The following is a 24221-nucleotide window of genomic DNA, read 5'->3' as shown; positions in this document are numbered from 1 at the left end:
ATATAAGAACATGATGTTCATTTGGAAGAATAACAGTAAAGTATGGATAGATAATTATACTTTTTTCCAACTATTGTACAGTTGGGGAAAAAAGCTTTCTGAATTACTGGCATAAAATAACTAAGGGAAGAGACAAGATTTCATGAACGCCATCTTAGATAGTGCCGTGGAAATTCTTATTTCTATTCTTATGTACTTTATACTTAGCCACACACAGTGGCTCATACTTGTATTCCTTGCACTCAGAAAGCTGAGGCAGGGGCTTGGAGAGATGGCTCAGTGGTTAAGAGCACTGACTGCTCTTCCAGAGGTCCTGAGTTCAATTCCCAGCAACCACATGGTGGCTCACAACCATCTGTAATGGGATCCGATGCCCTCTTCTGGTGTGTCTGAAGACAGATACAGTGTACTCATATACATAAAATAAATAAATAAAAATCTTAAAAAAAAAAAAAAGAAAGAAAGAAAGAAAGAAAGCTGAGGCAGGAGAATCTGAAACTTGAGACTATCCTGGACTACATAGTGAGCCCTCATCTCAGAACACATACAGAAAATGGTTTTTAAATATGTATATTTCATGAATCCATTGCTTCAGTCCCGTCTCTGCTCCTAGCCCTACATTAGGGAAGGGCTTTGCCTACCTCCTCTCTCCAGCATCAGATTTGGCTTCAGCCCAGGCTCAGACACAGTGGAGCCCAGTGACTGTGACCCTTCTGCTGCCACATCCCAACTAATGAGACTAATGAGGAGGTAAAGTAAAATCCAACTTAAAACATCTTTTAATTTAGCAAAAAAAAAAAAAAAAATTCCAATTGGGACTGGAGAGACAGCTCAGCTGTTAAGAGCATTGGCTGTTCTTCCAGGGGACCTGGGTTTAATTCCCAGCACCCACATGGAAACTCACAACTGTCTGTAACTCCAGCTCCAGGAGATCCAACACCCTCACACAGACACACATGCTGGAAAAACGTCAACTCACATAAAATAAAAATAAATTATTAAAAAAGTTTTCAGTTAAATTATAAACTGTTTATTGTCCTTTCTACACATAAAGTACATAGTGAAGTGAATATTTTATACAAACCCTAGGAAAGTATTCCAAATATAGAATTATGAATCAGGTTCTAACGAGGAAACATGGGATTTGGTCTATGTATCTGTCAGAATCCTTTTTGTTCAAAAAAAACAAAATCAACCCAGTGTTGACACGGAAGCACTAGGGTGATCCATGAAAACAATGCTCTTGTCAGGCACGGCAGGGGCAGAGTGACACCTCAGCCCCCAGAGGGTCCTTATGTTACTCCTAGAAGGATGACAGAACCTAGGACTGTGAGGACCTGGCCAAGCACCAGGTCCATATTAAACAGGCGCTTGGTGTTTCCCTGTGATAAATAGTGTGTCAGCCACTGCTGGAAGAAGGATGGGCTGCTGTAGACACCAGGAAAATGTCTCCGCCCGCAGCCGTGTCCGTAACTGGTGATTCCCATCACGAAGTATCTTTTGTGCTCTGGTAGGTAGCACATTAGCGGGCCACCACTGTCACCCTGCCAGAGATCCCAAGAGAGTCTGGTTACTTGTTATGCAATCATAGAGCTGAGACAACTTGGCTACACTACACTACACCTGCTCTGTGAATATCCCTTCTCACTACACCTCCAAGGATAACACACGTTTTCTCTCTACACTCACTGTCAGGAGGAAGCCCAGGGAAGGAGGTGCAGGGAGCTGGTGTTTCACTGGGATGGCTCCAGACTACACACATTACTAAGATAACCCTTAACATATTAATATAATGTCTTGGGAAATCAGAACAATATTTTTTTTGTTTTGGTTTTGGTTTTTTGAGTTAGGGTTTCTCACCGGGCGGTGGTGGCACATGCCTTTAATCCCAGCACTTGGGAGGCAGAGGCAGGCAGATTTCTGAGTTCGAGGCCAGCCTGGTCTACAGAGTGAGTTCCAGGACAGCCAGGGCTACACAGAGAAACCCTGTCTCAAAAAAACCAAAAAAAAAAAAAAAAAAAAAAACAGAGAGAGAGAGAAAGAGACCAGGCTGGCCTCGAACTCAGAAATCCGCCTGCCTCTGCCTCCCAAGTGCTGGGATTAAAGATGTGCGCCACCACCGCCCAGCCAGGACAATATTTTTAGCCTAATATTCCAACCATACAGGACATGTGTCATCTGCTCAGGCACAGCTGGAGGATCAATTCCTCTACATGGCTGTGAACCAGAATACTAGAAATGAAATGTTTGGATCTTACAGTTCTCAGGAGGAACATAATTTAGGAGGAATACAAAAGATTGAAAACAACTCCGTTTAGAGTATTTCCTTTGCTTTAGCGTCGTGTGGGAATGGCTCTGTGCAGATGTGAGGAAGTGCTTCAGTTGTGTGCCTTTGCTCCCACGCCTTGTCCACAGGAACGGCATGTCCTCAAGTGTTGAGACTGGCTAATGCAGGCAGGTGCGAGCAAGGGAGGGCTGTCAACAGTACCCTAAGTAACCAGCTTCTCCAGGTTCTACAAGACCCAAAAGTGCTGGTCACGATTGCTGGTCATGTCCTCGCAGCCACAAGGAGGCTGAAGGCATTCTCTCCATGTCTGGAGGTTAAGGACCAGCTCTGAGTGTCAACTGGGGAGGCACTGAATGTTTATTGAAATAACTGTTTTTGATGGTGTTTTTTCAGGGAATGCAATTCATTTAAGCCAAATATTTCACTGTTTCACACATAAAGATTTTTAAGAGAGAGAACATAGGAGACATACACCCTAGATTGCAGGAATAGGAATGTACAGGAAGAGAAGAGTCAGGGCACCTGTGTGCAGTGCAGGCAGTGGGTTTGGAAGCAGCAATGGGCATAAGAGTCAAGCACAAGAGAGCTGACATGGCATGAAGCTTGGTGGCACAGTGTGCACTTGGAATTGAGAGGTCCAGTTTCCCATGTGGAAAGAGAGTCATATGAGATAAGGCCAGGAGGAAATTGCATTTCATAAAAATTGGAAATTTAAGGTCCAAATAACGTTCTGTATTTACAAACAAACAAGCAGCTGGGTGTAGGGTTCGTGCCTTGAACCCCAGCACTCGGAGGCAGATGCAAGCAGAGCTCTGTGAGTTCCAGGCCAGCCTGGATTCCACAGTGAGACCTTGTCTCAGACAACAAGCAGATAACAACTGAGGTCAGTGGCAGAACATTGCTAACATGCACAAGGCTCTGGCACTGGTCCCCAGTACAAAGCATCGATGACCAGACACAGGAGCAGCAACAAAATACAGCAGACAGAACAGGAGGAAATGCTTGTAGAGCACGCATGGAGCACGCATGGAGCACACACGGAGAGCTATGTGCTCAAAGTTGGGGATAAGAGTGCTTGCTGCCTTAACTGTACACGAAGAAGAAGGTAAGCTTTCTGTGCAGTCGCCGCCTCTGCTTCCTGAGGGTGGCCATATGACAGGTGGACTCTGTCCCCTCAGCTGTGAGAGAAAATAACCCCTCTTCCTTCCGTGGTGTTGGGTATGATGAAACAAGTCAAGTAACTGGACGACTGCACTCTCCAGTCTGGGCAACCCCCAAACAGGAGAATGAACGAGCCAGTCATGAAAGACCACATGCTGATATTTCCAGAAATGCTGAGGACATGGAGTCCTACAGATTAGTATCTGCTTACATGTAGAGGAGGGTGAGAGAATGAGGCATGGTTTCCTTTTGAGTGTGTGCACATGGATGTATACACTGCATTATGTTATACACTGCATTATGTTATACACTGCATTATGTTATACACTGCATTATGTTATACACTGCATTATGTTATACACTGCATTATGTTATACACTGCATTATGGCTCTGGGTGACAAAAAAAAAAAAAAGGGGTGGGGAGAGAGACAAAGGAGACTGGAGAAGTGGCTCAGGGGTTAAGAGCACTGGATATTTTTCTAGAGGACCAGGGTTCAATTACCAGCACCCACAAGGCAGCTCACTCACAACCATCAATAACTCCAGTTCCAGGGGATCTGACACCCTCTTCTGGCCTCCTCAGGCACCACACACACACTCACACACACACAGAAGAATCCAGGCAAGTCACCCAGTAAATGAAATAAAATTATAAGCTAGGCAGCGGTGGCTCACACCTTTAATCCCAGCACTTGGGAGGCAGAGGCAAGCAGATCTCTGAATTGGAAGCCAGCCTGGTCTACAGAGCAAGTTCAGGGCAACCAGGGCTACACAGAGAAATTTTGCCTCAACTTCCCCCACTACTCCCCCCCTTTAAACCAAAGAGGAGAAGAGAAGGGTGGGGATGCCAGATTCAAGAAAAATATTGCCTGGATTTGATCCTATCAGGATCAAATGATAATAAGGATAAGAACCAGGAAATCCAATCGAAGCATGGATTATTGAAGTAGAAAAAAAAACAGAATTTTTGATTAGGCCTGATAATTAAGATTACCAGAGCAAAGGCCTTTGTTTGGGTTCCTCCTGGCTTTAGAAAGCATCTAAGTCTTTGGTCTTACCCTGCAGGTGTCAAAGGTCCCATTTTCGTGACCTGCACAGAATGAAGTGTTAGGAACCACTCCTCCGTAGCTCCTGTCAGAGTTACAAACCTCCCGAGAGATGAAGTGTACTTTCGCCTCTTGTAAAACGTTTGTGCCATTGCCTGTCAGCAGCAGAACAACAAAGCCCTTTATGTTACATCTTAATAACTGCAGGCAACTTTACAATGCTTTAAAATGTTGGTGTGTAGTCCACGTGTGCTGCTCTATACACATGTAATTTTAGCACGCTGGATGCTGAAGCAGGAGGATTGCTATTGGTTCAAGGCTAGCCTGGGTCACAGAATGAGATTCAGACTCAAAATCTAAAAACAGGACCAGTGCTGGCCTACCATGCACAGAGCCCTGGGTTCTGCCCCTATGTCATATGATAGGGTTGTGGCACATGTCTGTGATCCCAGCACACAGGAAGGAGATGTGGATCATACATTCAAGGTCATCCTCAGCTACACAGTAGGCTTAAGGACAGCCTAGGCTACATGAGACCTTCCCTTTAAAAATTAAGACCTCTGAAAAACTAGAGTATATGCATTTAATGAAGGTCACCAGTTTTTACTGAAGACAGGGACTGAACGGTTCCATTGACTGCTGTCTCTGTGTCATTGAACCAAGGTCTGTTTTCCCAATGCCCTTTGGATGTTCAGAGCTCCTTATCTACGTTCTGTCTATGGTTTGCCCATTTGAGGCCTTTCATTATATAAATGGAACTGTAGTCTACACTGCAATTTCTGACTGGCTTATTTCATGTAGGGTAATGTTATATGTCAGTATCCTATTCCAGCCCCTGGCTTTTAAATTATATTCCCTAATTTTTGCTAGTACATAGAAACAAAACAGATCTATATATGTTGGTCTTATTCCTGGCCATCTTACTAACTGTTCATTCTGGTTTCTCCACATCCTTGTCCAGACTTGGCACTGTGTGTCTTTGGGTTGTGACCACTGGATTTATTAGATGTGGTGACTTCTCATTGTGCTGTCAGTGATGTCAGCATCTCTTCACTTACTGTTGGCATCTGTGGTCTGCTTCAGTGAGAGAGCTTTTCAAATCATCAGCAAACTTACAACCCAGTCAGCTGTACAGGTTCTTCACAGCTCTCCCAGGATCTCTGAACAAATGCTTTTCTCTTAGTCAACAGCTTATCTCACCATTCTCTGACATGTGCAGCCTATCTCACCATTCTCTGACACGTGTAGCTTATCTCACTATTCTCTGACATGTGTCTTTTAAAGAGAATACATTTTAAAGATGTATCTTATGTATATAGATGTCTTGCCTGCATGTATGTAATGTGTGTATGTATGTATGTATGTATGTATGTATGTATACATGCACACATGTGTGCCTGGTGCCTGTGGAGTTCAGAAGAGAGCAATGTGTCCCCTAGAACTCAAGTTATAGATGGTTGTGAGCTACAATGTGAGTTCTAGGAACTGAACCAGGTCCTCTGCAAGAGCAACAAGTGCTCTGAACCCCTGAGCTACCTAAGAGTACACATTTAAGTTTTGACAAATTTATATGTCACATTTACACACGCACACAGTGTGGACAGTTCACAGCGGTCAGGGTAGGACATTGGTAGAGCATCCTGTTCTACTGCTCTGTATCTTAGTCCTTTGAGTCTCACACAGCAGCAGGGTTACACTTAGTCATGAACAATAAATGGCAGCTGTTCTTATATTGTTACTTGATAATAACTGTCAGCAGCTCATTAAGATGACGATGCTCCCTTTAGTGAGTTAGTGAGTGAGTTAGTGAGTGAGTTAGTGAGTGAGTGAGTTAGTGAGTGAGTTAGTGAGTGAGTAAGTGAGTTAGTGAGTTAGTGAGTGAGTTAGTTAGTGAGTTAGTGAGTTAGTGAGTGAGTTAGTGAGTTAGTGAGTGAGTTAGTGAGTGAGTTAGTCAGTTAGTGAGTTAGTGAGTTAGTGAGTGAGTTAGTTAGTGAGTTAGTGAGTTAGTGAGTTAGTTAGTGAGTTAGTTAGTGAGTTCGACTTTGAGACAGAGTTTCTCTGTGTAGCCTGGCTAGCCTGCCACTTGCTATGTAGACAACTCTGGCCTTAAACTCACACAGATCTATGTGCTTCTGCTTCTCAAGTGCTGGGATTAAAGATGTATGCCAACTGGCCAAGTACGCATGCTCTTGGAGTTAGAGCATGGCAAGGCTGGGATTCAGGGCTACAGTCCTATTGTGTTGTTTGGAGTTAGAGCATGGCAAGGCTGGGATTCGGGGCTACAGTCCTATTGTGTTGCTTGGAGTTAGAGCATGGCAAGGCTGGGATTCGGGGCTACAGTCCTTTGTGTTGTTTTTCCTGTATGATGGTGTTTTCCTTCTCTTCCTTCAAAAGTGCTCAAGAAAAGGGTGGTGAGGTGGCTCAGTGGTTAACAGCCTCTTCCAGAGATCCTGAGTTCAATTCCCAGCAACCACATGGTGGCTTAGAACCCCCTCCAAGGGCACAGATGCCCTCTCTCTTCTGGTATGTGGATACACATGCAGCAAACCACTCATACAATCAATCAATCAATGGAAACATTTTTAAAAAGTGCTCAAGAAAAACAGTATTTACAAAGTGTTTCCTAAAATTCTCCCATTACTGCCTAAATAACCACAAATTAAACATGGATGTGTGGTGCACATCTGCCCAGATTCACAACCATCTATTTGGGTTTAAACTCCCGAGATCCACCTGCCTCTGCCTCCCAGGTACTGAGATTTAAGGTATGTACCAACATACCCAGCCTCAGCCATCTTTGACAACATAGCCAGTCTTGGCTACAGGAGACCCTGTCTTTAAAAAAAAATCCATAATCCACTTGCTAGGCCCACATGCAATGGAAAACATGTCTTAGTACTTGCTCTAATAGGCTCCAAACTGATTCCCCTCAAGAACTAGGTCCTTGTACTAGTTAAATAATCACGCCTCAGAATCTCAAAGACCTCAGTGTGAGTCCTAACTGCTTCTTTTTTGAGGGCCATGGATGGAGTGTTGGAGGGAATGGAGGTAGGGAAGTGGTAGCTGAGACAGGATTTCATGTAGCCTAGGCTGGCCTTGAGTTCATGCCACATATAGCTGAGGATGGCCTGGAACTCCTGATCCTCTTGGCCCATTCTGGGATTACACATGTATAGCTCTGTTTCCATAGACTCTCAGCTTTTGGCATCCATAGGCTCTGTGTTGTGGCACAAACCTAGACCAGCTGGGATGGTGGTCAAACAGAATGGTGGCGGTAGCGGTAGCGGTAGCGGCAGCGGCAGTGGCATTTGCAACAGGGATGTTAAGGGAGCAGAACCCTGTGACACAGACTTGTCCAGAAGCTGCTGCTATTCCCAAAGACAGGGATTTTCTATTATCCCTGTCAGGTGTATGATCATCAGATATCGCCTCTGTGTGAGAGACAAGTCACAGGCATCATCCTGCCTAGTCCTGCATAGGGCATTAGATGAACAGGAAAGTAAACAGAATCCTCGGATCACCAACGTTCTCATTTAAGTGCAAATTCTCTCATCAAGGCTGTGACCTATAGGGACACCAGATTGTCACTCTCAGGTGTGAAATTAGTTCAAGTAGTTGGTGTGCATAACCAGGGGTCCTACTTCTGCTTATACAAGGAAATTTCTCTCACCAAAAGAAAGAAAATTCAAAGTAAAAATGTTCTTTTTTATGGTTTATAAGAATCAGTTGTTTAGCTCTGGGGTCAATAAAGAGGTAAAAATAAAGAAAAATATAAAACAGGGCAGGAATAAAACCTCGTGGTCCACTGTTTGCCCAGTGTGTGCCCAGCATGAGATCTGACCCCTGGCACAGTCAGCTAATCAGTCAGTAGTTCAAAAGAGATGCACACAAGGATATCTATATGCAAATGGATCCCTCCCTCTGCCAACATCCAGGAAGGTATTTCAGTTGGATTCAGACTATAGTTACCTTCTTCTTTGGTTCTTCCCCAGCCACTTATAAAACACGCTGTGTTTTGGTCCAGTTTTTGGAAAACACCAAAAGGTAGACAAATGGGCTGAACACGGTCATTGTACCTCACGGCTCTCTTCAGACGGAACAGCGCGATATCGTTCGCGAACGTTTCCATAATGAAACCCGGTGGGATGACGATGGCTGTTATCCGTATATTCTTGCTATAGTAGTGGTTCTGGATGAGGTCATTGGTCCCGATCACTGCTCTCCATTTCAGAGGATCTCTGAAAGAAAGCGAATATTCTTATTACCAAGAGGGCCACTTAAATAATTTCTTTCATTTCCCCTAGATATCCGACTGACAACAAAGTTTTAAGCCGACTTCCAGGTGACATAAAGTATAAAATAAAAGCTCAAACTTCATGACACAGCCAAGGCAAGGAGAGAAGGGGGACAGGAGGCTCAGAGCTGACTCCAGTACATGAGAACTTCGTGGCCGACTAGGATAGCCTGTTCTACTAATGAACAGAGGACTAAGTTACTCCATACATGGTGGTGAGAAAACTACCTGTTTGGAAAGAAAACGTTAAATCCTCGAAATAGCACAAACCACCAAAGTAAACTCCAAATGGATTAAAAACTTAGAGTTCTTTTCAATAAGAGGTGCTGTCTTTGCCACAGGCAAGATGATAGTTCTGGAATGTCCTTCGAAATGATGGGAAGAGAAGGCTAACCCTGCAGAGTGCAGGCTTAGCACGCATAGGCCTGGGTGGGAGGGGCAAGAGGAGTACAGGAGCGAATGCACTACATACACTTATAAAACTGTCACAAGTCATGTGTAATACACACTAACAAAGGTCATTAAAAGATGTAAGTTTAAAACTTGAAGCTGTGTGACAAGCATGTGGGAAAATATTTCCTCTCCTTTTGTAATTTAAGACTTAAAAATAAGCCGGGCGGTGGTGGCGCACGCCTATAATCCCAGCACTTGGGAGGCAGAGGCAGGTGGATTTCTGAGTTGGAGGCCAGCCTGGTCTACAGAGTGAGTTCCAGGACAGCCAGGGATACACAGGGAAACCCTGTCTCAAAAAACAAAAACAAAAACAAACAAAAAAACCAAAAAACAAAACAAGATTTAAAAATAAATTGTCTATGTTCTGCCTGCATATATATCTGTGCACCATGTGTGTGCCTGATGCCCAAGAATGCCAGAAGAGGACGTCAGATCCCCTGAAAGTGAAACTGGTGTCGCAGGGAGTTCTGAGCTGCCATGTAGGTGCAGGGAATGCAGACCTGGTCCTCTTGTTAGAGCAGCCAGTGCTTTTACCACAGAGCCATCTTGCAGGCCTCTCATTTTTAGAAATATACTAGAATAAAACATCTGGATCTTAGCACTAGAATATTATAAAATTAAACTAAAAAGAAGACAGGTGAATACACAGCTCTGACATGAGACAGGATTTATTTGGGCTTTTTTGTTTGTTTGTTTGGTTGGCTGGTTGGTTGGTTCGTTGGTTTTTTTTTTGGGGGGGGGAGTTTGTTGTTGTTTTCTTTTTGTTTTTTTTTTTTTTTCAGACAAAGTTGTACTATTTGTCTAGATGCTGGGATAAACTACTCTCATAAAACCAATGTAGGGGAGAAGGATTTATTCTAGTTCACACTCTTAGTCCATCATGGCAGGGAACGCAAGGAGGCGGAATTGTCAGAAGGCTAGACACAGGTATCAGGAAGGGAGCAGAGAGAGGCAGGTGTGGCCAGTGCTTAGCTGCATTCTCCTTTTTTACTCAGTTACTTCCCTCAGTCAGGGTGGACCCCACCTCAATTAACCTAATCTAGAAAATCCCACACAGGCGTGCCCAGAGGCATGAATTTATGCCACAGTTATAAAAGAAAATAAACAGATATATGAGAATGAGAACAAAGAAAGCTTAATCCCCACAGTCTGCTCGGTGGAAGCTGGCTCACAGGAACCCTGTGGTTCTGCCCTGTGACAGACCCCAGATCCATCCCTCCACATACACTCTTCTTCAGTGCTATATACACGGTGGAAAATAGTAGCTCTGTACTGGAACACTTACCTGACATGTGTGAAGCCTTAGGTTCAGCCCCCAGGACCACACTGGTACTCAGAGGCGACACACCTACATGCTTGTACAAGATTTACCCATTCTGTGTCAAGGTGCCTGGATTTAATTAATATACATGATCCAAACCCTTTGGAGTTCTGTAGGACAGGGATGAACCCTTGACCAAAGGATGGTTCATTAATAAGCTGGTCTATGTTGCTTTCATCTAAAGTGAAAAGCTAGGCTGGACCAATCAGATGATTCATCATAAAAGTTGATGAGAAAGCTAATTAGCAATAGGAGCTAAAAGACAAAGATAATATATAGAAGACAGCACCATACTGCCACCCCCTCTCCTCCTCACCAACATCTTTGAAGGGATTCTTCTGAGCTAGAGAGATGGCTCAGGGGCAAGACTGTTACTGCTCTTGCAGAGGACCCAGGCTCTTTCTCCGGCATCCTCATGATGGCTGACAGCCATTTACAATTCCAGATGCCTTCTCTGGCTCCCTTGGGCACCAGAGACGCACACGGTGAACATACATACATACATACATACATATATACATACCACTCACATACATACATACCACTCACGTGCATACATACAGACATACATACTACTCACATACATACACACATACATACCACTCACATACATACATACATACATACCACTCACATGCATACAGACAGACATACATACCAGTCACATGCATACAGACAGACATACATACCACTCACATACATACATACATACATACCACTCACATGCATAAATATGAACTGTTTTAGAAAAAGCAAAGAGACTCTTTAAGAAAAGTCTATCATAATTGCCCCATACCATATAATCACTAGGATGGAAACAGAATTCTGCATCCATCCAGAATGGAGGCAGCTCTGGGAATTATGTTTTGGTCCCAGAAATCACATGAAGATGGGATTTTATGACTCTAAGCAAATGAAGCCAAAGAGTCTCTGTCGGAGCTCAAATAATAAAGATTAACTCTGAACTGCCTTGTTTTTACACAACTCATGAACAAAGTATATTTTCACATATACAAATCGATAATTATATGTACGGTTTTACAGGATCATAGCAACAGTCATTTAATTGTATATTCTCCACTTATGTACAGTTACTTTTATACTAATAAAATATAACAGACTATATAGCTTGTAAACCCTATAAAATATCCACAGAAACAGTCGCCAGCCTGTGATTTAAAGGATTCATTTCAACAAATGCAGTATAATATATCTAGGAAATTATATATAGACATACTGCTTAACCAAAGTCAGTACCATCCCAAATTATTCCCAAGCGAAGAAAATGGGAGTCCCATTATGAACACCTACCTCGCCTCTTTAGTGCAGTGAGCAGCCGTGAGGACCCACCTGTCTCTCACCAGGGCACCACCACATACGTGCATAAGAAAGTTGCCATCTTGGACCTGCAGGCTAACCTGCCACGGCCACGCGCCAACATCAGCTTGTGTACCTCCTATAATCCGAGACCCTTCCAGAGCACCTCTAAGTGGTGCTATTCCACAATCTAAAAACAAAGCAATACATTATTTGGAATCATCATCCATGTTTTGTGTTACTTCCTAGCCTGAATACACTAGCATAGTCCTTTACATTTCTGTGTAGACACTGACGAAGCAAGCTGAAATTCTGAATGGCAAAGGAATTTAAACAATCATGCCATATTTGACTACTTAGTAAGACACATAGTCAACATAATTTATTAATAACTCTATTGCCCAAGAATGTAAAAATAAGTTTCACTAGCGACGTACCATGTTCTTTCCTTTGAGGAATAGTGATTAAAAGTCTAAGATCCAGTCAACATGCTAGTATACACTAGATGTTTTTGTGTTTGAGACAAGAGTTTTTCTGCGTAACCCTGGATGTTTCAGAACTCTGTAGACAAGGCTGGCCTTGAACTCAGAGATCACACACTTCTGGCTGCAGAGTGCTGGGATTAATGGTGTTCGCCACCACTACCCAGTGGTAGTAAACACTTGTAACGCCAGCATTCAAGAGGACCAGACAGCAATATCACAAATTCCAGGCCAGCCTGGACTGTATAGTGAGACCTGATCTCAAAAGCGTGTGTGCGTGCATGTGTTTGGGACATAGCTCAGTAGTAAGGGTATGTAGGATCAATGTGTGTAAATCATCAGTCTCTGGCATAAAACAAACAAAAGTTGCAATTGCTAAGTCAAGAACTACAAGCTATATCCATCATTCTTGCCATTTATCCTGTTGAATAGTTATTCTCAAGTGCATTCTGAAAAGGTCACCTAACAGCCCTTTGAGCCATGAACATCAGTAAGTCTGTCTAGAAAAATAAGTGCGGAGCATTTTTGAGGTATCACTGACATGGCTACCAACGGTCTGGGAGCAGCTGAGTCCTGCGTGGCTGAGGTGGGACAGCGGGCAAGGTCCCCGGGTGCTGGGGCTGCGCATGACCAGATACTGCCCTTCGTGACCGGCTGCTCCTCTTCCGGCGGCCCTGGCGTGGTGGCCTGTCCCTGTGCCGGACTGGAGCCCTCCGTGAGGGAGAGCGAGTGCAGCTGCGAGTACACGAGGGCGCCGCCCAGGCACAGCAGCGCCCATGACGCCATGGCGGACGCAGGCCCCGAGATGGCGGCGAGCCCCGCGCGGTGCCTGCTGGTCCTCGGCCGCTTCCCGCCTTCCCGCTGGCGAGGCCGCCCTGGGCTTCCGGAATGTCGCCGGCTCCGGTGGGAAAGAGGGCCTCCGCGCACCGCGGGGCTGTGGGCACGGAGTTGAAGAGGTTGGCCTGCAGCACTTGAGGGTAGGAAGGGAGGGGAAGGGAGGCCTCGCCATGGCGTCAGGTGGAGTCCTGCCCTCACAAGCGCGCCCACCTGGTCTGAAAGGAGGGAGCGGGGTCCAGAAGACGTCCTCTCACGGCCACAGGCACCGTGGCTCGCCCACTCATACTCACATACTTATACGTCCATGGATGTCCCTAATAATAAGTAAACATTTAATACGGAAAAAACTGCCAGGCGTGGTGACATGCAGGCCTTTAATCCTAGGCTGAGGCAGGGGGATCTCTGAGTTTAAAGCCAGCCTGGTCTACACAGAAATCCTGCCTCGGAGAACAAACAAACAAAACGGATATGGTGATGTGTTTATAAAAAGATAAAGAGATATAATATGTTCTGTGGGTGCGTGTGGTGCAGTATGGGGAAGGGGATGTCTCATCGGGCCCATGCCCGAGGCATCCCTTCCCCCTGAGGGACCAGCTAGCTACACGGTGGCGGTATATTATAGAATAGAGTTTATTCAGGGCATGGGGAGGGGAGTTAAGAGGGTAGTAGAGGCAGAGCGAGGCAGAGAGAGGGAGAGAGTAGAGAAGTAGAGGCTGGCCATGAACACCTAGAGAGAGGAGGGAAAAGGCAAGGGGACAGAGGGGGTGGGTGCAAGAAGACAGGAGAGCAAGAGAGCAAGAGAGGAGGGGCAAGCAACCCCATTTATAGTGGGCCAGGCCTTCCTGGCTGTTGCCAGGTAACTGTGGGGTGGAGTTTAGACAGAATGCTAACAGATAAGAGCAAACTTTGATGTGAAGGTTGCCTACATATAAATAGTATTCCTTTAAGTGGACATATTTCAAACAAAAATGTTAAAAAACAGCAGTGACTCATGCTTAAAGCCTAAGCATCCGTGGCCTTTGTTTCCCAGCTGTTGTAAGGGTCGGGAAATTGCTGAAGGAAGACCCCAGACTCAGTATACAAAAACAAAGAGTATTTGTTCTGCAGAACAACCAACATGGTGGTGGGGTCAACCATTCTTTGAACTGTCGACACCAGATAAAGGCACGGTGGCCTTCTTATAGGAGAGAACTCCCCTTCTTATAGGGGGAGCTCTCTAGAAGGATTAGGTAATCTAATTTTTGGGTCAGGTAGCCAAAATTTTCATTGGTGGGTGCTAGGAGGTCACAGGTGATCAGTGGTCTATATTCCCGTATCATGAGCGTTCAATCATGTGAGGAAATAGGGCTGTCCAGCACAGATGGCCCATTCTGAGATAGTTCCCCACTTTGTGATTATCCCCAGGCTGTTCTTTGGGAGGGGGTTTTATTTTATTTTATTCTGGATTTTAGGGTCTGTCCCTAGAGCTGCTGCTGTCTTATGACCTAGTTTCTGGGATTTATGCTCTATTCCTGAAGCTGGTGGTGTAGAGTGAAAACTTATAAAGGCCATTTTATGATATATGTGTAGATTTTTCGCCTTACAGAACTCGGAACTGAAAATAAGATTTCAGGCCTTCACATTCCAGGTGAAGGACACTTGCTGGATTACATTCCCCAAGCCTCGCCCAAGGCAGGAAGGCATTCCTGACTACAGATAAAGATGCTGCCACCTAGGTGGGGCCATAGCCCTATAGCCGGAAAAAGTAAAGATAGTAATCTGAAATGGCAGAATAGGACACAATAGCATGGTGAAAACCACATTTTTGAGAAGAATGAGTGTGCAGAGCGATCTCACATGACTCTAGATCATTTGGGCTAGATTCTCTGAAATGTTCCACTGTTCTTGGTTACCCCTCCCTTGGTCTTCCCAGTGCTATGTTCAAAATTTGTAAAACAACCAATCATGTGTAAGCGCTCGAAAATGCCTTCCTCCCCCCACCCCATGCTATAAAAGACCCTTTATCCCACCACTCGGGGCCAAAAACCCTGCTCTTGGAGCTAAAGGGCTTGTCGTTTTTGACCGCCAGCTCCTCCCCTAATAAACCTCTGCTGATTGCATCCAGGTATGGTTTCTTGTGATTTTTGGGTGGTCGCGATATCTGGAGGCTTGAGGAAGGGTCTCCCGAGTATGGGGGTCTTCAGTGTCTTATGGCCTTTTTTGAAAATAAGGCCTGGTTCTCAAAATGGAGACAAACAGGGTCTTTAAATGGGGACAAGTGGGGTTTATATTCTCCTTTCATTGTAAACTTTGAAGTTTTTAGAAATCACAAAACAAACCTCACTTACAGTGAAAGTCATCTCTTAACCCCCTTGTGCAGCTCTTGTGATCCTGGGCTTACAGATGATTCTGAGCCACCATGTGGTGCTGGGCACTGAACCTACTCTTCTAGAAGGATAGCCAGTGCCTTCCATTTTAACTTCTGAGCCTTCTCTCCACCCCATGCTTACCTTTAAAAAAAGTGTTTTATTTTGTGAGTGTGCCTGGGTGAACATATGCATGCCTCTGTGCATGTGTGCAGACCAGAGGATAGCTGTCAGGAATTGGCTATCCTCCAACATATGGACCCTGTGGATTAAAGTAGGGTAGTGCCTGGCCCAAACCAAATAGAGTCCCAGATTAAACTGTCTCATATTCTTGCCTGTCTGTTAAAATTTCCCAAACAAAATGTGCTCTTCCCCCTGTCCTAAGTGAAGGAGCCATGGTAACAGGCACCATGCCAGGCTATACACCTGTCAGACGGGAGCACAGAGGGTCAAGATGAGAGGGTCTGCTCCAGAGCAGGGATTGTCCTCCTTGCTGTCTTCCACTTCACTTAGGGGTTGTGTGAGTCAGTGCTAGAACTGTGTCTGGGTGTCCTTATCCTCCACTGCCCCCCACTGTGAGACAGAGTTTCTTTTTTTTTTTTTTTTTAACGTTATTAATGTATGAGTGCTCTGCTGTGTATACATCAGCCTGCCTGAAAAGGGCATCAGATCTCCCTATAGATGGTTGTGAGCCACCATGTGGTTGCTGGGAATTGAACTCATGGCCTTGGGAAGAACAGCCTGTGCTCTCAACCGCTGAGTCATCTCACCAGCCCGACAGAGTCTCATTTAACTCAGGCTGGCCGTGAACTCCTGATCCTCCTGCCTCAGCCTCCCAAGGGTTGGTCGTACCAAGGTACACTGATCCTGGAGCTACAGTTCCTATATTGTAAAAGAAACGAATGAACAGTATCACTGTTGGAAAATGGGTCGGTTACAGCTCGGGAGTCTCAATCCTAGGTTCTCTGCTTCTCCTATTACAGGGTTACACTTTCACAGCAAAGGAGTGTGTGTGTGTGTGTATGTGTGTGCACGCACACACACACACATTTAATTTACAATATAGACTTGGACCAAAATATTTCATGTATGTATGTATGAATGTATGTATGTATGTATGTATGTATGTATGTATGCAGCATTCTTCCTGCATGTGTGTCTGCACACCAGAAGAGGGGACCAGATCTTGTTTCAGATGGTTGTAAGCCATGGTGTGTGTGCTGGGAATTGAATTCAGGACCTCTGGAAAAGCAGCCAGTGCTCTTAACAACCTCTGAGTCATCTCTCCAGCCCCAACAAAAAAGAAACAAAAGAGATGTGAGATTTCTTCCTCTTGCTAGGACAAGGGCTTTAGCCTTTTCCTTCCTTTAGCATGAGATCACAGGGGTAACTCAAATTGTTTAGAGACTATTTTTGTGGTGGTGGCTAGTGCTGTCAACTGAGGCGAATCTGGAATCACCTGGGAGAAGGGCCTCTGGGCAGGCCTGAAGGGGGTCATCTAGGTTGTTTATTGTGGTGGGAAGGTGCACCCATTGTGGGCGGCACCATTCCCTGTATGGGGTCCTGGACTGTGTAAGTGGAGAAGAGCTGAGCATCAGCACCACCCACCTCTGCTTCCTGATCCTGGCTGCACTTGATCAACTACTTGAGTTCCTTACATCCTGACTTCCCTGCACAACCGTTTGCACCTTTGAACTGCAACGCTATACTGCTCCTCCCCAGAAAGCCACCTTCTTCCCAGAGCCACCTCGGAGCCCTGATTTTACCTCAGTCTTGATGAACCTGTAGTGATATACTGGATTTGTGAGAATTCGTGGATCTGGGTCTGAAAGGCATGTCACAGCAGAACACAAGGAGCCGCAGTCAAGGTCAGATGTGAGACTCCTGCCAAGGACAAACTAAGAGAAGGAGCATCGGAAGAACAGAGGAAAACCCCCAGTCGGCAATGTACTGCACAGGCTTGAGGATCTGAGATCAGTGCCCAGACCCATGGACCGCACATGCCTGTAGTCCCAGCACCAGGGAGGCGAGCCTAGCCTAATGCTCCAGGCCATTGAGGCACCCCATCTCAGAAAACAAGGTAATTACTAGAGATTGATTCCTGGTCCCCCTATGCATGTTTATATAAATGTATCTTTAATTTGCTTGATATAATTGCTTACTGCTTCAGTCTGATAACCTAGGCCTAGTCCTGAAAGCTTCTAGCCTGTGTACAATCTAATTTAGACCTAGAATGTTTTCAGCCTCTGAGACTTGCTGCTTCCCCTTCCTAGTTCTTTCTGAACTCTGCCTGACTGGTCAACTCAGCTGTTCTGGCTCAAACTTCTTCTTTTCCTCTGTGTTTGTCTCTTAAGTAGCCTCCCTTTCCTGTCTGTTCACACGAGAGTTGGGCATATATGGCTCTGTCAGATCTTTCTGTGATTCATCATTTTCTCTGCCCCTCAGTTAGAAATCACTTTCAAGCATGGCTGCTTCCTTCAACAAACTAACTTTACTTTCATTGTTTGGGATTAAAGGTGTGTGGTAAGGGCTGAGCTACACCTCAGCTAGAAACAGGGTTTTTGGTTTTGTTTTTAGTAAAGCACACAATCTCGGGGTTCATAGTTTGTGATCAATATCCTGCAAATGTGCATATATGTGCATCTACCCATGTGTACACCTCCACAAACATCTCCCATATACACAATAAAGAGAACAGATACGCTGCAGAGACAGAGTCATCCAGCACATCTCAAAGGGAGAGAGAAGCCCTGAATGGGAGTTTCTTGGGAACAAAGGGAAGTTTTTTGGTTTCCTTCGTGCTCTGTGTGGAGCAGTGGGCAGCTTGCTGCCTAAAGTCCTTGTGCTTTGTTGATATTGGCCATCAGGGATGAAGTTCAGCAAGCCATTTGGAGTCAGGCTTCAGGTGCTTGCATAAGACTTTGCAAGTTGGGGCCAGTAGGTGAAGGTGCTTGCAGAACAAATCTGGAAACACATGAGTCTGAACCCTGGAAAAGGTGGGAGAGAACCAACTCTATCCACAGAACTGCCCTTTGACCTCTACATAAAAAGACATCATGGACCCGTGGGCCCAGGTCCGTGGAGTCAGGGTCTAGGGGTTAAAGTGTGGGAATTTCTGCTTTTGTCTTTGACCTTTGACCTCTGCCATTCAGTTAGTGTCTGGTAGCTAAACACAAGCTTTGTGTTTAACTTCTTTGTGTTAGTGACTTTGGAAATGCTGGCATAAGTAACTGTTTTGTGAGCTTTGAGGCAGAGTCTGGCTGGCTTCAAATAATCCTCCTGCTTCAGCCTCCTGAGTGCTAGGATTATAGGTCTTGATACCATATACACATCCATCAACACTGATAACCATCTTATAATAGTTTGTTTCAGTTTGTTCTGAGGTTGGAACTCACTGTGTAGCTCAGGCTGGCCTCACGCTCACAGATATATCTCTGCTTCTACCTCACATGTTGGGATTAAAGACATGCACCACCATCTGTGCTCTTTTGGCAATTAACTGACCTCCATTGCTGTGGTGTGGCTTTTCCTAGTTGGTCTGAACCCATTGATTGTACCCCATGCTAGAGAGGGACATGGCAGCAAGGGGAACAGATGCCAAAGGTGCTTTTCATCTGCCAACTGTAAGCAGCTGCGAGGTTCAGAAGGAAAAGTGCCCGGTCTGGAGCCTGTTCTTAGATCCTAAAGCACAAAGGTCTCTGAAGGAGAGAGATCCTTTTCCCTTTGAAGATGGCAGGCATCTTTTGTCCCTGAGTCCACTTGCTTCTTTTTTGGACAAGTTGCCAGCTGGAAGCCTTTTCTCTTCTTTCTCTCTCTGAAGGTCAGCATGAAGTTTAGTCCCTGTGGTGCCTATTAAAAACCAAACTTCGTAACTGAAAAATATCTGAAACAAAATGTCAGTGGTAAAGAGATCCACCCTCAGCTTTTTAAAAAATATTTTTATTTTCGTTATTTTTAATGAAGTATATGCACAGGTGTACAGACATTAACAAAGTGTATGCATGTGTGCATATGCGTGTGTGAACATACATGTAGTGCTTTGAAAAGCCAGAGGCATTGGCTCCCCGGAGCTGGCATTACAGGAAGTTGTGAGCTGTCAAGTGGGTGCTGGGAACTGAACTTAGATCCTCTGCAAAAGCAGCTTGTGCTCTTAACCACTGAGCCATCTCTCCACCCCTCTCCTGCTTTTTTTTGAGACAGGACCTCTTGAAACCTAGGCTGCTCTTGAACCTGTCAGATAGATATGGATGATCTTGACCTTCTGACCCTCCTGCTCCCCCTCCCCAGTGTAGGATCACAGCTGTGTGTCATCATGCCTGTCTGTTCCATAACGGGTGTGGTACACAGGGCCTAGAACAACTAAGGCAAACCCTGTACCCACTGAGCCACAACCCCAATCCCCAGGAAAGGGTTAATAAGAGGATTACAAAATATATCAAAGAAAAGCTTGCAAGTGTCAAGACAGTCCTGATATTTCTGGCCTCCACATGTGCACACACAGGCACGTGCACACACATACACACACAAATGTTTTAAAGAAAGCTCGTTGCTTTAAACAGAGGGAAATGGGTTCTAGTTTTACATTGATGAATTAAATATTGACCTTAGAAAAATTTTTGAATAAATTTACAGTTTGAAGATCATCATGCACACATTTTTGAACCTAGGCATAGCAGTGCTTGTCTGAAATCACAGCACTCCTAAGGCAGAAAATTACCACAAAGAGACCAAGGCCAGCCTGCCCTATCTGACAGGTTTCTGGGCCATCCAATGATACATAGGAAGATCCAGTGTCCAAAATGGAAAAGAAAATACTGTTTAGAAATAGCATTAGTGACTTAAGTGAGCTTGCTATGTGGTACAGAAGTGGACTCCATGTACAAGATGTCCATCTTTAACTAGACATAAATTATAGTTAAAAAGATGTGTCTTAGTGTCTGCTCTCTTGTTGTGATAGACATTAGGGTCTCTTGCTGTGGTGAGACATGACCAAAGGCAGCTTGGGGAAAAAATGGCTTATTTTCCTTAAAATTTATCAGTCTGTCATGGAAGGCAGTCAGGACAGAAAACTCACACCAGGACAGAACCTGAAAGCAGGAGCTGATGCAGAGGCCATGGAGGGGGCTGATCAGCAGCTTGTTCTTTGAGGCTTGTTCAGCCTGCTTTCTTTATAGAACCCAGGACCACTAGCCCACGAGTGTCACCATGTACAGTGGGCTGGGCCCTTCCCCGTTGATCACTAATTAAGAAAATGCCCTACAGGCCTGCTGACAGCCTGACCTTATGGAGACATTTTCTCAATTGAGGCTCTCCTCTCAGATGACTCTAGCTAGTGTCAAGTTGACATAAAACTGTCCAGCACAGATGTGAACCAAAGTGGAATTGTTAGTGAACCTAGCAGGCAGTGTTCTTGTTACTGTGTGACTTGCTGCATTTTTAAGTAAGTACGTACGTACGTAAGTAGGTAAGTACAAAATTAAGCATAAAACAAAATAAGTAAGATCTGGTTTGGTTAAAAGGATGGCAAAATTAACAGGCAACATAAAATACTAACTTCTTGTATTGTCTGGGAGGGAAAGCTGGCTCACCAGTTGAGTATGCACTGCTCTTGCAGTAAACCTTATTTGGTTCCTGTCACAACAGTCTTAACTCCAGCGTCTGGGACTCTGCTGCCCTCTTGTGGCTTCTGTGGGCACTGCAGCCAGCACATACGACCTCTTCATTCATGTAAAACCTTCATTCTAAAACCTTTAAAGTTAGCCTTTTAAGAAATTTGAAATAGGCTGGGTGGTGGTGGCGCACGCCCTTAATCCCAGCACTTGGGAGGCAGAGGCAGCGGATTTCTGAGTTCGAGGCCAGCCTGGTCTACAGAGTGAGTTCCAGGACAGCCAGGGCTACACAGAGAAACCCTGTCTCAACAAAAACAAACAAACAAGAACAAAACAAAACAAAAGAAACCAATATAAGGCTATCTTCTTGTATTAACCTAATTACATACAAATCTTTTTTTCTATGCCTCTTGCAACATTGTATTTTGATAGCAAAACACAGCTGTCAATCCAGAGTTAATAGGAGAACCATGATTCTGAGCCAGGTGTGAGTGACTTTGGCTGGGGAAATTGAGTTCAGGTTGACCTGAGTGACATGTTCCACGGTGGAAGTGGTCACATGGATTGTTGCAATCATAGAACAAAATAAGTTATAAACGGATCACTTACTGAATAACGTGGTAGGACCAGCAGGCTAGTGCCTTGCAGCAAAGAGGAACAACCGGCCACAGTCCGCACGTAGTGGCACAGCTGAGGACATCTAGTAGGCTTCCTGAAAATACATCCCAGGGTCCGGGAGCTCTTCTCTTTGTTTGTTGGTGTTTAGTTGCTTTGGTTTTGAGACATTTGTTCGATGTATAGCCCTGGCTGGCCTGGGAGTCACTTTGTTACCACGCTGGCCTTGTTCTCTTCTTCCTTTCTTTCTTTCTTCTTTTCTTTCTTTCTTTCTTTTTCTTTTTTCTTTTTTTTTTTTTTTTGTTTTTTTCGAGACAGGGTTTCTCTGTGTAGCCCTGGCTGTCCTGGAACTCACTCTGTAGACCAGGCTGACCTCGAACTCAGAAATCTGCCTGCCTCTGCCTCCCAAGTGCTGGGATTAAAGGTGTGCGCCACCACCGCCCGGCATAAACTGTATTTCTGTCTGGGGTTTATTTTAAATACTTGTTGTGAACCACTTCTGCCATCTCCAATGCAGTGCAGCCACCAGGGCCTTGTTTCCAGCCTCTGTGCTCAGATCAGGACTAACAGTGAGCAGACCTAATCTGTCTACCAGGAAGCTCTGGGAGGTTAACAGTCTGTGTTCACACAACCTGACTGAGATAAGGACCTTGGAAAACCAGTTTTTCAAGGGACAACAAAAGAAAAAAAATGTGGAGAAGTAACTTCTACAAAACCACACACTTCATTAGACATACCAAAGATAATAATTTTACCAAAGAGTGGATTTGAAAAGCACAGTTATTTTTAGGCTTTCCAGGAACAGATTAAATCTTAGGGTTAGAGGCTCATCTTGGTGAATAACACAAGAGTTAATAAGCGCCGGGCGGTGGTGGTGCACACCTTTAATCCCAGCACTTGGGAGGCAGAGGCAGAGGATTTCTGAGTTCGAGGCCAGCCTGGTCTACAGAGTGAGTTCCAGGACAGCCAGGGCTACACAGAGAACCCTGTCTCGAAAAAAACAAAAAAAAAAAAAAAAAAAAAAAAAAGAGTTAATAAGCACCAGGCCTGGTTTTCAGTTGTGTGTGCTAAGGCCTGACAGGACTCATTCCCAGGGTGGCATCAATGGGCCTGGTGTCCCCTTTTAACATTTAGGAGGCCCCAACACAGAGTGGGGCAGATGACTGTGCAGGGTAACTGCTACACTCACAGGTACACATGCACCTTTGATGAGGTGCTGAGACTACAGCTCACACAAGGCCAGGCTACTGTGACACCTCTATTAAGGTGCAGGTAGCCAGGAGAACTATTTGTCTTTTCTCTTCAGGGTTAAGGGACACTTAACTAAGTCCCTACCTGAATTGATAGGGGCACAGCCAGCTGCATGTTTCCACTGTTAGGCTCCAAACCCGGGACTTTACCCCTAATCCTGTTCATACACAGGCCATTCCAGCGGCCTGGTCTCAGGGACCTAGCAACTGCTTATGTCATCATCTGCCACTGCCAGGTGCCCCAGGTTAGCTCTCTTGGATCTTTTAGGAACCTCACAACTCAGGGGAACTCAGATCCTTGTCTGTGGTCCAGAGGCTTTAAGGACTAGCCAGTGTAAAGCAGAGTGGGTTTCCTACAGGGATTTTAAACACAGATTATAAGCACAAGGTTCAACAGAAACAGAGGGTCAGGAAGAGTAGTGCATGTTGTGTTTATAAAAAGATAAAGAATATGTTTGGTGGAGGCGAGGTATGGTAAGGGGAAGGGGGACCTTGCAGGCCCATGCTGAGCATCCCTTCCCCCTGAGGGACCAGCCACAATATGGCATAGTATAGAGTTTTTTCAGGGCATGGGGCGGGGAGTTGAGAGAAAAGCAGAAAGAGAGGGAGAGGGGGAAGAGGAGGAGAGGAGAAGAGAGGAGGGAGGCTGGCCATGAGCACATGTGGGGGCATAGCGGGGACAAGACGAGAGAGCAAGAGGGCAAGAGAGAGGCGGGGCAAGCAGCCCCTCTTATAGCAAGTCAGGCACATCTGGCTGTGGCCAGGTAGCTGTGGGGCGGAGCCTAGAAGGAATGCCAACAGTGTACACCTTTAACCTAGCTCTCTGGAGATGGAGGCAGGGGGATCTCTGTGAATCTCAGGACTATAAAGTCAGTTCAGGACAGCTGGAGCTACACAGTGATTCTGGTGTCGGGGGGACACTCACCATGGGGAACAAGGACATGGGCATCACCAAAGAGTCACAGTGTAGTATCTTACCACTTGCCATATTTTGGTGGCTCTTAAGTTATAAGAAGCCACCCTATCCTGTTATCTTTTTGATAAGTGACATATAAAGTGGTTCTGGTGGTATCTTGGGTGACATTATAGCTTAGTAAGATAAAGCCAGGAGCCACTCTACTTGACTAGGGGGCTTAGGCATGTCATTTACATCTCCAGAAACGTCCACAGTTGGGACCAGAAGGGAGGCCTCAAGCAGGTGTT

General features: G+C 45.2%; 1 protein-coding gene across 3 annotated transcripts; it reads right to left on the bottom strand.

Moving 5' to 3' along the window:
• Positions 1 to 1011: 1011 nt before the first annotated feature.
• On the bottom strand, positions 1012 to 22046 carry LOC117701632 (transmembrane protease serine 12). Of its 3 annotated transcripts, none has more exons than XM_076706271.1 (5): positions 13001 to 14826; positions 11875 to 12070; positions 8465 to 8733; positions 4508 to 4650; positions 1012 to 1544 (listed from the first exon to the last, which is right to left on the bottom strand). In XM_076706271.1, exons 1-5 carry the CDS (start codon positions 13146 to 13148, stop codon positions 1293 to 1295), a joined length of 1008 nt encoding a protein of 335 aa, XP_076562386.1. In that variant the 5' UTR covers positions 13149 to 14826; the 3' UTR covers positions 1012 to 1292. The 3 variants fall into 3 exon arrangements, with proteins under 3 accessions (XP_076562386.1, XP_076562388.1, XP_076562387.1); XM_076706273.1 differs by lacking the exon at positions 13001 to 14826 and adding an exon at positions 21763 to 22046 and having other exon boundaries at positions 1034 to 1544; XM_076706272.1 differs by having other exon boundaries at positions 1034 to 1544; positions 12904 to 13042.
• Between the last annotated feature and the right edge of the window lie 2175 nt (positions 22047 to 24221).

The sequence above is a fragment of the Arvicanthis niloticus genome, unplaced genomic scaffold, assembly GCF_011762505.2.
Source record: "Arvicanthis niloticus isolate mArvNil1 unplaced genomic scaffold, mArvNil1.pat.X pat_scaffold_152_arrow_ctg1, whole genome shotgun sequence".
Taxonomy (NCBI): Eukaryota; Metazoa; Chordata; class Mammalia; order Rodentia; family Muridae; genus Arvicanthis; species Arvicanthis niloticus.
Note: the sequence above shows the minus strand (reverse complement) of the source record. Positions and strands in the feature narration are given on the sequence as shown.